Raw genomic sequence first — 12,469 nt, 5'->3', positions numbered from 1 at the left:
AATACAACATCGAGTGGTCAAATAATACACACCGTTTGTTTAAAACGAGTAACATTTTCTTATTTGAGATCAGTTTACTAATTTCATATGGAAATACCTACAATGAGTAGCATTTTCTAACAACCGACAAATCAGAAAAAGTGTTTTGATATAATTATATAAACATGTACAAGAATTTTATAAATAAACAATGCTATTCCTCATACTCATACAAAACCTATCCCAGATATTACTCTAATAATCTTCCTGGAATAAAAATATTCTTTAAATGAGAACAATTATCTGTGTTTTTATTTTGAAGTGTACAAAATGTCACTAAAGTTTTTGCTATTAAAAAAAAAAAAAAAAAATTGTTTGAATTTATATATATATATATATATATATATATATATATATATATGACTTTGAGTGTCTGGGATCCAATACTGTATTTCTTTGTACTGTATTTATTCGCTATGGGTCCCAAGGCTTGCATTGATGCTAAAGGTAGAGGCAAAAGGAGCATAACCATGGAAACAAAGCTTGTTATTTTTAAGAAATATGAGGGAGGCTCACAAATTGCAACTCATGGCCGTAAGCAATCAACTAGGACTATAATTAAACTAAGGAAGCAATTAAACTAAAACAAAAATCTTCATTGGGCATGAAAATCCTTGCAAGTCGATGGTTCGAAATCAGTTTCATTTTTAATCTGCCATCTCCCCTTTGCATCCACGCGCCACTCTACCAGCTCAAGTCAAATCGTATTTTTTCCTGAAAGTGGGCTGCATAGGTTTTAGGTGTCCTTGAAAAGTTTAAAATTAAATATTTTATTTATTAGTATGTGTTAACAATGCCCAACTGAGTACAAAGAGCTTTTATATATTTTCTTCCATCGTTCCTATTTGCTTTTATCTTACTTTTGGCCTCAATGTTCCAGCCACGGAGCGCATTATAACGAGGCGGGGGGGATGAAAAGGAGGAGAGTGATTTCACGCGAATGCTCACGGTTTTCTTTCATTCCAGGATAATAATCGTAAAAGTGAGAAAAGTCTGTTTCAAAGCCAGTCTAAATGCCTACCCTAAGAATTTCACATACTTGCACGCGCAACAAAAGGAGCTGCAATGATTTCAGACAGAAGATGGTGTCAGCAAGTAGAATATTTTTGAAGTTGTATACACCACCTTTAAGTATATATAATTGTATCCAATCAAATGCACATCGTACTTACTACATACTATTTATGTTATTTTAATGTTTTCATCTCGGGTAGTGGGAGTTCGGCAAGCATTACCTGGAAAGATATTCGTGCCCACAATGCTTGTTTGGTAATCCGGTGGCGGCCTGGTTAAATGACGGCTGAATTGATCTGTAGAGTTGTCTTTACCCTGTGGGGGGAAAAACATTTTGTTTTTTCCAAAAGACGAAAAAAACACGACACATTTTATGGAATATGAGTTGCTTACGCCTCGGTGCATGCTGGGAGATTTGGCCGGACACTTCATTTGGGCCACAGCCCCATTTGTGGCGAGCCTGGTTCCAGGAAGGGCACCCTGACATAAAAAGGGGTAAGCCGAATAAATCGGAAAATTTGGCAGATTATAATAGTATGACTCATAAATAAAGATAAGATGCAAATATAAATTCACATTAACTAAAAGGTTGTTGTTGATATGTTCTAGAAGAAAATAAGAGTCACTGTGTAACTGGTGTACCTCAATTGACGCAATACTTTCTATTCGCCACAAGAGGGAAACATTGCACAATAGATCACTACCCCGAACCGCTTCAAAATAAAAAACAAAGGAGAAAGGATTTCAGATAAAGCACAAAAACGTGCCAACTCAAGGAATGTGCAAGTGCGTTTTCCACCATTTTACAGTTTATGGGAAAAGTGCCACTTTTGAAAGACATGTCAAGCCCATGGACATGGTGCCACGTGTAACAGATCAAAATCCACAAAACACAACTTTTAGGAACCCTAATTGTAAGTCTTGGTATCTACTTTGAACACTTAACTCGCCGCCTCGAAGTCCTTATATGAAACCTTAATCTTGATAAAAAAATAATAATAATGTCCCAATACTTTTTTCTCTTCATTGTAATCCACATTACCCAATGCGATTATAAAAACGCGTAATCCTTGTGAATAATAGTAACAATAGCAACTGTCAGCTAGCCATTCCCTGCAGCCAAGTGGCTCGCATAAGTGGCTAGAGAAGGAAAACTGTGTAAAATGCCAGAATCCCGTGGCATACACATGGCCAGCTGAAGAAGGCAAGAGACAGTGAAGAACCAATCAGTAGCAGCTAACAATAACAAAAGTGGCAATCGGAGAGCCATAGCTTTCAGCCAAGTGGGTAAAGCCAGTGGCTAGAGAAGGAAAACAAGGGGGCGTGGGGGGAAAGATGCCTGAATGTGGGGCTCGGCAACACATGCAACTAGCTTGGGTAATTTGGGCTTCTGTAGTAGCAAATGGCTGCCAGACAGGTCATTGTCTTTAGGTTGTGCAATATAATTAAGATAACTTCTAGTTTATGAGCTAGTATATGCATTTTAGTTTGTTATTTCAATCTAAATGGTTTCATTTAAAGGGACAGTGTTTAATATTTAGTGCCTCCTAGTGTTACAAAAAAAACCTTCATTCAGTAAAAAAAAAATCAATATGAATATTAGGTAAAAACAAATGAGTTGTCTGTCCCTGTGTGCCCTGCGATTGGCTGGCAACCAGTTCAGGGTGTCCCCTGCCCACTGCCCGGAGATGGCTGGGATGGGCTCCAGCCCCCCCGCGACCCTAATGAGGATAAGCGGTACGGCTAATGAGATGAGATGAAATGAACAATCTTACAAAAAAAAATCCGAGGTAGAGAAATTTGTATTTCTTTTACACAGTGCAATCCACACTTAGGTAGCCGCCATGTTTGTACAGCATGCAGCTGCCACACTGTGCCTTGTATCACTGGCCCTCGCTCGTACCAGACAACACAGTGCCATCTAGTGGTCAAATATTACAATATTACAGATTGGGGCTTTACACAAATGAAGTATTTTTGCATCACAAGGAGTCGCAATATAATACTACAACACTTACTGGGGCTTTGAATCATTGTATGTATTTCTAAGTTTTAAAAAAAGCATTTTTTAGAGAATAATGACATTTTTTACAAAAAGAAACAGAAAGAGAATAAAACCCTGATATCTTTTGGCTAGCTATAGCTAACCATTAGCACCAAGAGACCCATGTGTTTAGAACAGGGATGATAGAAATCTGTGAAACGGGGCCACTTCAAATCATTCATCATAAATCAAGGAATGGAACACCGCCGGGGCAGCAGGCTAAGCAGATTATTGTCATTTTCCGGCACTTGTCCCTGGCGGCTAACAAGCTCCAATTAGCGAATCCCGGCGCGCATATCGGCTGCCTGCAAACGGCAAGAAGTCTTGCACGCTGGTGGCAAAACGCGTCAGCGTCAAAAACACGAGGGAGGGGGGACGTGTCTTTGAGGGGGGACACGTCTTCGGGCAGAACACAAAGACACGAGGTGGAAGGAAAAACTGCTAGATCCCACAGTGAGCTCGAGAGTACTCTAATCAAGAAGAAAATTGTATGGATTGTATTGATTTTTTGGCCAGAAATGCTCTTGGAAAATGGTCATCATAATGAAGCTCTACAGCATACGGCCTGCGGGCCGGATCAGGCCCAACAACAGCTAAAATCAAGCCCGCCAGGTGACAGTAAGAGAAGCGCAGGATAAAAATAAGCTGCAGTTTTAAATATGTGCACTGAATGTTGCCACTCACAAAGCAACTGTAGCTGCTTGTCCTTTTTCTTTTTCTTCCTTTCTCTCTTGCTATGTGTCTTTTTATTAAATTCTTTATTCCTCTTATTTCATCCCTTTATCTCACTCTTTTCTCTTTCTCTCTCTGTCCCTCTCTTTGTCTCTCTTACTCTCGGTCTTCCTTTCTCTCTCGCTTAGTCTCTCTCCTTTTCTTTCCACCTCTTTCATGCTTGCTCTTTCTCTCTCTCTTATTTGCTTTCATTTTCTTACTCTTCCTTTCTCACTCCATCTCCTTTACTCTTACCACACTCTACTTCTCTCTTCATTTCTCTTTCTTTTTCTTTTTTTCTCGCTTTCACTCACTTTCTGTTTGTCTTTCCCCCCAGTTTTTCTCTTGTGATTAAGGGCGTCACAAATAAACATGACTTAAAGAAATTACCATGAAGGGATGCTTTTTGATAGAACAGAATCTCTTTGGATTTAAATTGACATGTTTTAGTATTAGCATGTTTCTAATGGAATCTTTGGGGCTTTTTTCAATTTTGGATGTGAAACAATGCATTAAAAAAAACTATGGTGGTAAGGATGTACAATACGTGTTTTTTCCTACTGATTCGGATAAAACCCTACTTTTAGAGACTAAAACCGATACTAATAAATCCTTTCTTTTTTTTTAAATGCATGCTATACAGTAGACCAGTGTTTTTCTACCAGTGTGCCGGGGCACACTATTGTGCCATGAGACCTTGTCTAGTGTCCCGCTGGAATTTGCCCAATTTTATCTTTCCCAAAAAAATCAGTATTTTCAGTATTTTTGCTTTCTACAGCCGAGGAACTGTAATAGTCATACATATCAGTAGGTGGAAGTATATTTTTATATACTTTTTATGTACTAATCTGCTCATGAGGTAGCACAGTACATTCAATAACTTAATTTGTTTAACAAAGCGGTTTAAGATTGCTCTGTAAAAAATAAAAACATAAATAAAGAACATTATTCTTTTTTTATTTTAAGTATTATTTTCTTTTTTTTATATAGTAATGATCTGATTATGAGGTAGTACAGCAAAATATTTGACATAACTTCATTTTCAAACATTTTCGACGAACGGTGTGCCTCGGAACTTTTTTTATAAAAAAAGTGTACCTTGGTTCGAAAAGGCTTGAAAAACACTTCAGTAGACTGCCAGGAACCTGTATCCCCACCATATGATGATTTCACAGTTTTTTTCCCTGCCCCTCGTTACAGCATTTTCCCTACTATAGATAATCCCAAAATGTATTATGCATACCCAAAAAACTTAAAAAAATAAATAAATTAAACTTTGAAGTGTTAGTACGTCTCATACGTGCCTGTTTGATACTGGTTGATGCCATTTAAGACCCTAGTCTGCAATTGATCTGCATCATGGCATAATGAAGATGCTTATATGCTATTGGGTCAATTACCTCCCACAATGCCTTTCTCTCTCTCTTCATTCAGTTCAGAATCTTATTTAACAAACTTGAATTTTATGTGCTATGGGTCCCAAGACTTGCAGTGATGGGAGGAGAAAGAAATGATGACTATGGAGAAGGTATGAGAAGGTATGGCACGCATTGTTACCTTTTCTAAAGTTTATGGCTGTAACGGATTAATAATCAGGTCAAATGTCACCGAAAAATTAATGCAAAGTTTTCAAAGGGCATGTCAATGCCCGCTGTGTTAGTTTTAACCAGCCTTCTCCTTCTTCCTTTGCATCAACCCACCAACTCTACATTACCAGCTCAAGTCACATAACACCAAAGCTAATGTTTTTCCCCTCAAGTGTATATTCCTGGCCTGGAGAGGGACGGGCACCGCTAGGCTGTAATTGCCCAAGACGCACCACAAGAAGGGGTACCACTGTGACACTAGCTGTTCAAGGATCTCTGAGCAGTTATATTTATTCTTAATTATATTTAATCTCGTACCCCTATACTACAGATATAAGCAGTACTTACTAGATACAATTTTATTAGTTTAGTGTTTTTTTATACGGGGTACCAGGAGTTAGCAATGCATTGGTAAAAAGTAACGACTGGAGCTCGACTTTATCAATCAATCCACCAGGGTTGTCAGAAATAACTATAATGTTATTATGAAGACCATAACACTGACATAGAAAAACTTACCTGGTGATGTGTGCTCATTTTAAAGGGTAGGGCCACTCTGTGCGGCATCTTGTGATTCTGGAAGTGAAGTGCCAAATTGGTCTTATTTTGTGAGTCTGTACTCAAAAGCTGGCTGGCAGGCTTCTTTCCCGGCATTACGGGTATCACATGGGCAGAGGAGGAAGGGTCCAAAGTTGGCGGTGGCCTCGGTCCAAATCGCATCCCAAGCTTGGAACCCAGTGGCTTCATCTCCACCTGGTGGACGCCATTAGACTTGAAAAGGCAACTGTTGAACGCCTTTCCTCGTCTTGGACCCGCCCCATTATCCCGGAAGGCGGGGCCCCAGCTAGCCAGGCCAGGAGGCGGGGCCTGCTGATTAGGGTGGGGGGAGTTGGGCTGATTGGCCGCCATCTGTTTTAACTGCTCGGCGTGGGAGATATCCGGCCAGCAGGGGAGGGACCTGTGCACTGGTGGAGTGGCCACTGCTGCGCCCGCCTGGACCTGAACGTAGTCTGGCGAGTTCTCGATCTTGATGGGCCTTTCCAGGTCCAGATTGAACGAGTCATCCTGCTTTAGCATCTTTTCTAAGTCAAGATCGTTTAAGGGCGGTACAGATTTGGTCAGCTCGTCGAAAAGTTCCTGCAGTTCCGGGTCGATTTGACTTTCGCTGCTACTGCAGCTACTGCCGCTACCTCTACCACCGCAGCTACCGCCGATTTCGTCCTTAAAATCGTAGATGGTTTGTGGGCAGGAATGTCCGCAAGACGATTGGGCCACGCCGGGTTCCTTTTTCATTTCCTTCAAGGTTACGTCAAACCCGTCCGGCACCCGATAGTTCTTAAGGTGGGCAGAAGAGGCGTGGCCTAAGCCCAGGTTGCACGGGCCATGCCTGGGGACTCCGCCTGACTCCAGACGGACTCGCTTGAAGTCGGACCCTGGGTAGCCGCAGGGAGCGGAGTTGTGCTTAGAGGGATGGCCTTCCAGCTTCCTCCGCAATGATCCTTGGAGCTGAAAAACAAGAAAGGAAACTCATGACTTCAATTTGTATGATACAATATTTGGGAGTTCCTTGGATCCATTTAATCTGTTTGTTTTTTTATTTCATTGTTTTACATGTAACTTCCTGAATCGATTACATTTTCAACTGTTCACAGTGGTACCTCTTACGAGCTTGATTCGTTCAAGGATCGTGTCTGTAGCTCGGATTGCTCGTGTAACGAGCCAATTTTTCTGATATAAAATAATTAAAAACTATTTGGTTTGTTCTCTTTCCAAATGAAAATAATTTGACGGGGATGATGGGTCAAAAAATGAGGTGATTTTTAAATAACCATTTATAGATTGAAAGTGAATTAAAAATTAATATTCTTCATAAAGGAATAAATGTATGCATATCATTATAATTTTTCTGGCCGAAATTGACAAAAACTGCATCATATTACACATGTTTATTTTCACCTTGATTAATTTGTTCTGACGTAGCACCAAAAAAGCGTTAAAAGCGCAAACTAGAGTCCCTCGGGCTATGAATCATCCACGCCTAATGTGAGCCAGCTGGAAGGAATGCCTCAAAACGTGTTCCCACGGTGCAGAAAAACAGAAAAAAAAAACAATAAACAGAGTACACAAGTTCCATGCTGGCACGTTTAATCAGATAAAATAATCTACGACCTGCAATCGCATGCTGCAATTTGGCCTTGCGACTCCCAGGGGCGCTGCTCTGATTGCGTTGCTGTGGCAACCGGGACAGCGGGAAATATGAAGCGTTCGCCTACGGGTGCGATTACCGGCCGTAAAACGAATCGACGGGGAGGAAAGATGGAATAAAGTGCGGCGGAGGAAGCTTTTAATGTATGCAAATGAGTCTGGCAGACAAAAGCTAACACGTAAGCGCACCCCACAGTGCACAGATGCTATCGTCTTCAATCGCAATCGAAAATAACCGACTAGAATTGCTTTTTTAAAATGGATGGCCTTCGTACTGCTTCTGCGCGTAAATACAATCTTTGTCAGCAGATCCCATAAATGCACACACGACAAACCATTTTTATTATTAGAAAAACATTTATTTACAGTAAAGAAATCAGTATCAAATATTTTACAGCAGGGGACGGGGACCTATGGCTCACAAGCTATATATGGCTCTTTTCGTGAGTAAATCTGTCTCGGAGATAAAATTTAACCGTTGCACATGTCCCTGAGGTAATCACATCCCGATTTAGGTAGAAACGAAGGCAACGTATCACTGACTAAAGTCTTTGTTTAGTCCAGTATATATAAGGCATATTTTAAACTACAGTTTACAGTCTGGGTGTCACACAAATATACCCGGTTTTGGCAGCTCATTAAACCATGCTGAAATGTTTGATTATAGACTTTAGTTTGAACACATTTAGTTATGTTTTTATCAATCAATGTGTGTGCGTGTGTGTGTTTTTCATAGAATTTGTAATAATTCTTTGTCGAATCAATAAACTGCAACGCTGAACTTATTTAAAAGTCCCAATGTGTGTGTGTTTGTGTAGCTTATAGGCTCCAAAATGGCTGAATCAGTTTTTGTGAAGATTCACACAGTTGTACTTTAGGCTTTTGGAAGTGTCTAAGCTCGGCTTGGTTTAAAGGAATCCCCAATAAATACGAAACAAAATCGCTAAACATCTGCTTTCGTGTACAAGCGGCTCTGGAGTTGCATGCGACTCTTTGGCACTTCCATGTGGCTCCCTTGTTCTTTTTCAACAAACGACAGCCCCAACAACATCGCTCAATTAGAATGCCAGTCAACGCCAAGCCCGGCAACACCAGACCATTTTGTTTGGTAATATCTCATCTCATTAGCTACACCGCTTATCCTCAGCAGGGTCGCGGGGGTGCTAGAGCCCATCCCAGCAATCATCGGGCAGTGGGCAGGGGACACCCTGAACTGGTTGCCACCCAACCGCAGGGCACACGGGAACAAACAACTCACTCGTTCACCCTCACCTAAGGACAATTTGGACCGGCCAATTCACCTGAAATGCATGTTTTTGGAATGTGAGAGGAAACCGGAGTGCCCGGAGGAAACCCACGCAAGCACGGGGAGAACATACAAACTCCGCACAGGAAGTCTGGGGCTGGATTTGAACCCACGCAGGAGGTTCCCAAGACATGAACTGTGCCGCACATGCGCTAACCACTGCGCCGCCGTGCTGCCAGAATTTTAAAACTATTTCAATGTAAACAGAAGATGAAAATGGTACATACTGCAGTGCATCACTAAGATACTTTAAATAAACATAACCATCTTTCAATGTGGTAATTTATTTTGCATAAAAAAATCCCTTTTCCACCCGTTATATTAAAGATTATATCATCTTGTAAATCTTGAAACGAGCCATCATGTCACGTGTGAAATGGAAGGCCTAGACCCCCAACACCCCCACCCTGCCAATACTCTTTCCTGGAGAGAAATCCTCCCAGCACGAGACGCCGACATAAATAATGCAAGTGCAGAGCGGATGTGTGGCAACAAGTCACAGAGATACTCAGCTTCATAATCTCAAAAATAGAGTTCAGCTCTGCTGTCCACAATTGAGACTGTGCCGTAAAAGTTGCGTTGCTGATGCCAACTGTATTAAGGACAAAATAATCATAAACTTTTTGGGTGATCATTTCCTTTTTTGGTCTTTCCTAAACTTTCGCTTTCTAGTTAACAATTGTTTTTTACAGAAGTACGTTGTTTTTTTGTGTGTATTTTTAACTTAATTACGCAATGTTACCGAGGTTTAGCCTGGGTTGTTTGAGGGAAAGTTCAAAGTGTATGTGAAAATATGAGAAAATAACATAAAATTGCCAAATTTGTCATTTTTCCCCAGATGAGGCGTCACTTTGCGATCCCCACTTCAGTATGAATTCAAGTTGTATTCCGGGGTCTACCGTATATTTAACTCAGACAGAACTCACACTAAATGCACATCGACGTTCTGATAATCCCACTGAAATTTGGCCTCAATCCTTCCGATAAATCAGCAAGTAGTCTAAAATAGATTTTTTTGATTCAAATTTATTGAGTCCAAGAAGATTCAAAATCATCCCGGCTGCCTTCTAGCTCTCTGGAAAAGTCCCGTTTGGTCAAATAAGACTTGATGAAAAAATACTTTTCAGCGTTTGACAGAACCGTGGACACCATTTCAAAGGAAATTCGAGGAAACAACAACTCTTTTTTACACTGTTATATTTATATATATATATTATATATATATATTATATGTATATTATATATATATGTATATTAGTGGTTAGCGCGTGTGCGGCACAGTTCTAAGTTCTTGGGAACCTCCTGTGTGGGGTCAAATCCAGCTACCGGACTTCCTGTGCGGAGTTTGTATGTTCTCCCCGTGCTTGCGTGGGTTTCCTCCGGGCACTCGGTTTACTCCCACATTCCAAAGACATGCATTTCAGGTGGATTGGCCGGTCCAAATTGTCCCTAGGTGTGAATGAGCGAGCGAGTTGTCTGTCCCTGTGTGCCCTGCGATTGGCTGGCAACCAGTTCAGGGTGTCCCCTGCCAACTGCCCGATGGGCTCCAGCACCCCCGCGACCCTACTGAGGATAAGCGGTGCAGCTAATGAGATGAGATATATATATATATATATTCAGATTCAGATCTACTTTATTGTCATTCTAGTACACGTGTATACAGAACAAAATGTCGATACATCTGACCCGCACAGTTTCCTTGAATGTACAGATATAAATAAAATGTTGTATTGAGGTGGAGTATTGAGTACTAATAATATACTAAATAATTATGGCTATGTATTGTATTTTGCAGTAGTGCAAAGAGTAGTGCAAAGAGTGCAAGAGGAGCAGCTAACCAGATGTGCAAAATGGGCAGTCAGGTAAACAAGTCAGGTAAACAGTAACAATAACACTGTAGTACGATGGTGCAAGGAGTGGCAAGCTATAAAGAACTGCCAGTAGTGCAAAAAAGTCAAACAAAACCAACAGATGTACAGGTTAGCAGCAGTTTAGATTTACTATGTGTTTGATTGACCATTTAACAGTCTAATGGCCAGGGGGACAAGACTACTGTGGAACCTGGTGGTCCTGCACCGCACACTGCAGTACCTCTTCCCAGAGGCTAGCAGAGTGAACAGTCCATGATGGGGGTGAGAGGGGTCCCTGATAATGTTACACATTTCGTTATAGTATTTGTAGTATTATTTTGATGTTTTCCATTTTTTAACATTTATCGTTTAGTTTTATGAGGATGGAGTACGTTGAGTTTTAGATTTAAATTGATTCAATATTAGGTGGTGGGACGATTGCATATTTGGAATACCTCTCCAGGCAAAATAATACCATCGAAAGTTAACTCAGAGTTAAAGCTTTAAAGCTACTCTAACCAAGACAATAATCCAATTCAGTTGCTTGAGAGTTAAAGCAGTGTTGTATTTTCAACCTCTAAAGTAATTATAGAACTCTAGGTGCTTTAGCTTTAAGTCAAGTCAAGTCATGTTTATTTGTATAGCCCTTAATTTCAGAGTTAAAAGCTTTAACCTAGGATTTAAAGGCTATAAAGTCCAACTAACGAGTTAATGAAATTTAGTTACTCAAGACTTAAAGCATTGTTGTAATTTAAATTCAAGAACTAATGTGGTTGGTTTAGCTTTAAAGCTTTAACTCCGGGTTAAAAGTTTTAAAGTTAGTCTAACTGAAGAGCTGCTCTAATTCATTTACACAACAGTTAAAGCAGTGTTCTACTTTTAATTCCAAAACTAATGCGGCTACTTTAGTTGATTTAGTTTAAAGCTTTAAAGCAACTTTAACTTAAGAGTTAGTGAAATGCAGTTACGCAAAAATTAGGGTAGTGTTCAATTTTTAATTCTAAAACTAATGGCAGGACTTTGGCATTAAAGCTTTAACTCAGTGTTAATAGCTTTAAAGCTACTCTAAAAAGATGAACAAATTCAGTTATTCAAAAGTTATTAATATCAACACTAGTGCTCAAACTCATGTGTGAAGCCTTCATTCAGAATCATAAAGCTACTCTAAACAGTTAATCAAATTAACTAATTGTGGAACCAATTGGTCTGTTTGCTGTGAATGAGCAAAGTAACTTTAGAATTCATAAAAAATGATAATTACACTCGCTAGCAAACTAGTTATCTAGTTAGTCAACAGTTGCATACATAATAAAAATATTATCAAACAATTAAACAGTATTTTTTAAACAGATTCACCAGACAGTAGATCATTTTGTATCAAAAAGAAATTGGTTTGGGTATTGATTGATGACATGAATAGCACCTTTAGTTATGTTAGCTGTCAAAATCAATCAACTAAAATAAATAAAGTAAAATCTTTCGATTTGATTTTAATCTTCAAGCTTCAGTTCTCAGAGACACCAAGCAACAGAGAATTGCGAATCCAAACGATATTTAATTGGCTATTGATTGATTACATGAATAGTATATTAAGCTATGCTAGCCATCAGAATCTCATTAGCTGCACCGCTTATCCTCAGTAGGGTTGCGGGGGTGCTGGAGCCCACCCCAGCAATTATCGGGCAGTGGGCAGGGGATACCCTGAACTGGTTGC

The 12,469-nt window shown here is 39.9% G+C and overlaps 1 protein-coding gene across 1 annotated transcript in view; it reads right to left on the bottom strand.

Annotated features, from left to right (window-relative positions):
• Positions 1 to 12,469, bottom strand: part of maml2 (mastermind like transcriptional coactivator 2) — a 45,882-nt gene that overhangs the window by 6,362 nt on the left and 27,051 nt on the right. The window contains exons 2-4 of the mRNA XM_088346517.1: positions 5,914 to 6,900; positions 1,447 to 1,533; positions 1,275 to 1,368 (exon numbers count right to left, since the gene is read on the bottom strand). Coding sequence (XP_088202643.1) covers positions 1,275 to 1,368; positions 1,447 to 1,533; positions 5,914 to 6,900 — 1,168 coding nt within the window. The remainder of the gene's footprint in view (positions 1 to 1,274; positions 1,369 to 1,446; positions 1,534 to 5,913; positions 6,901 to 12,469) is intronic.

The sequence above is a fragment of the Urocampus carinirostris genome, chromosome 10 (assembly GCF_059441175.1).
Source record: "Urocampus carinirostris isolate Australia breed hairy pipefish chromosome 10, RoL_Ucar_1.0, whole genome shotgun sequence".
Lineage (NCBI taxonomy): Eukaryota > Metazoa > Chordata > Actinopteri > Syngnathiformes > Syngnathidae > Urocampus > Urocampus carinirostris.
This window is presented reverse-complemented; position numbering and strand designations above follow the sequence as displayed.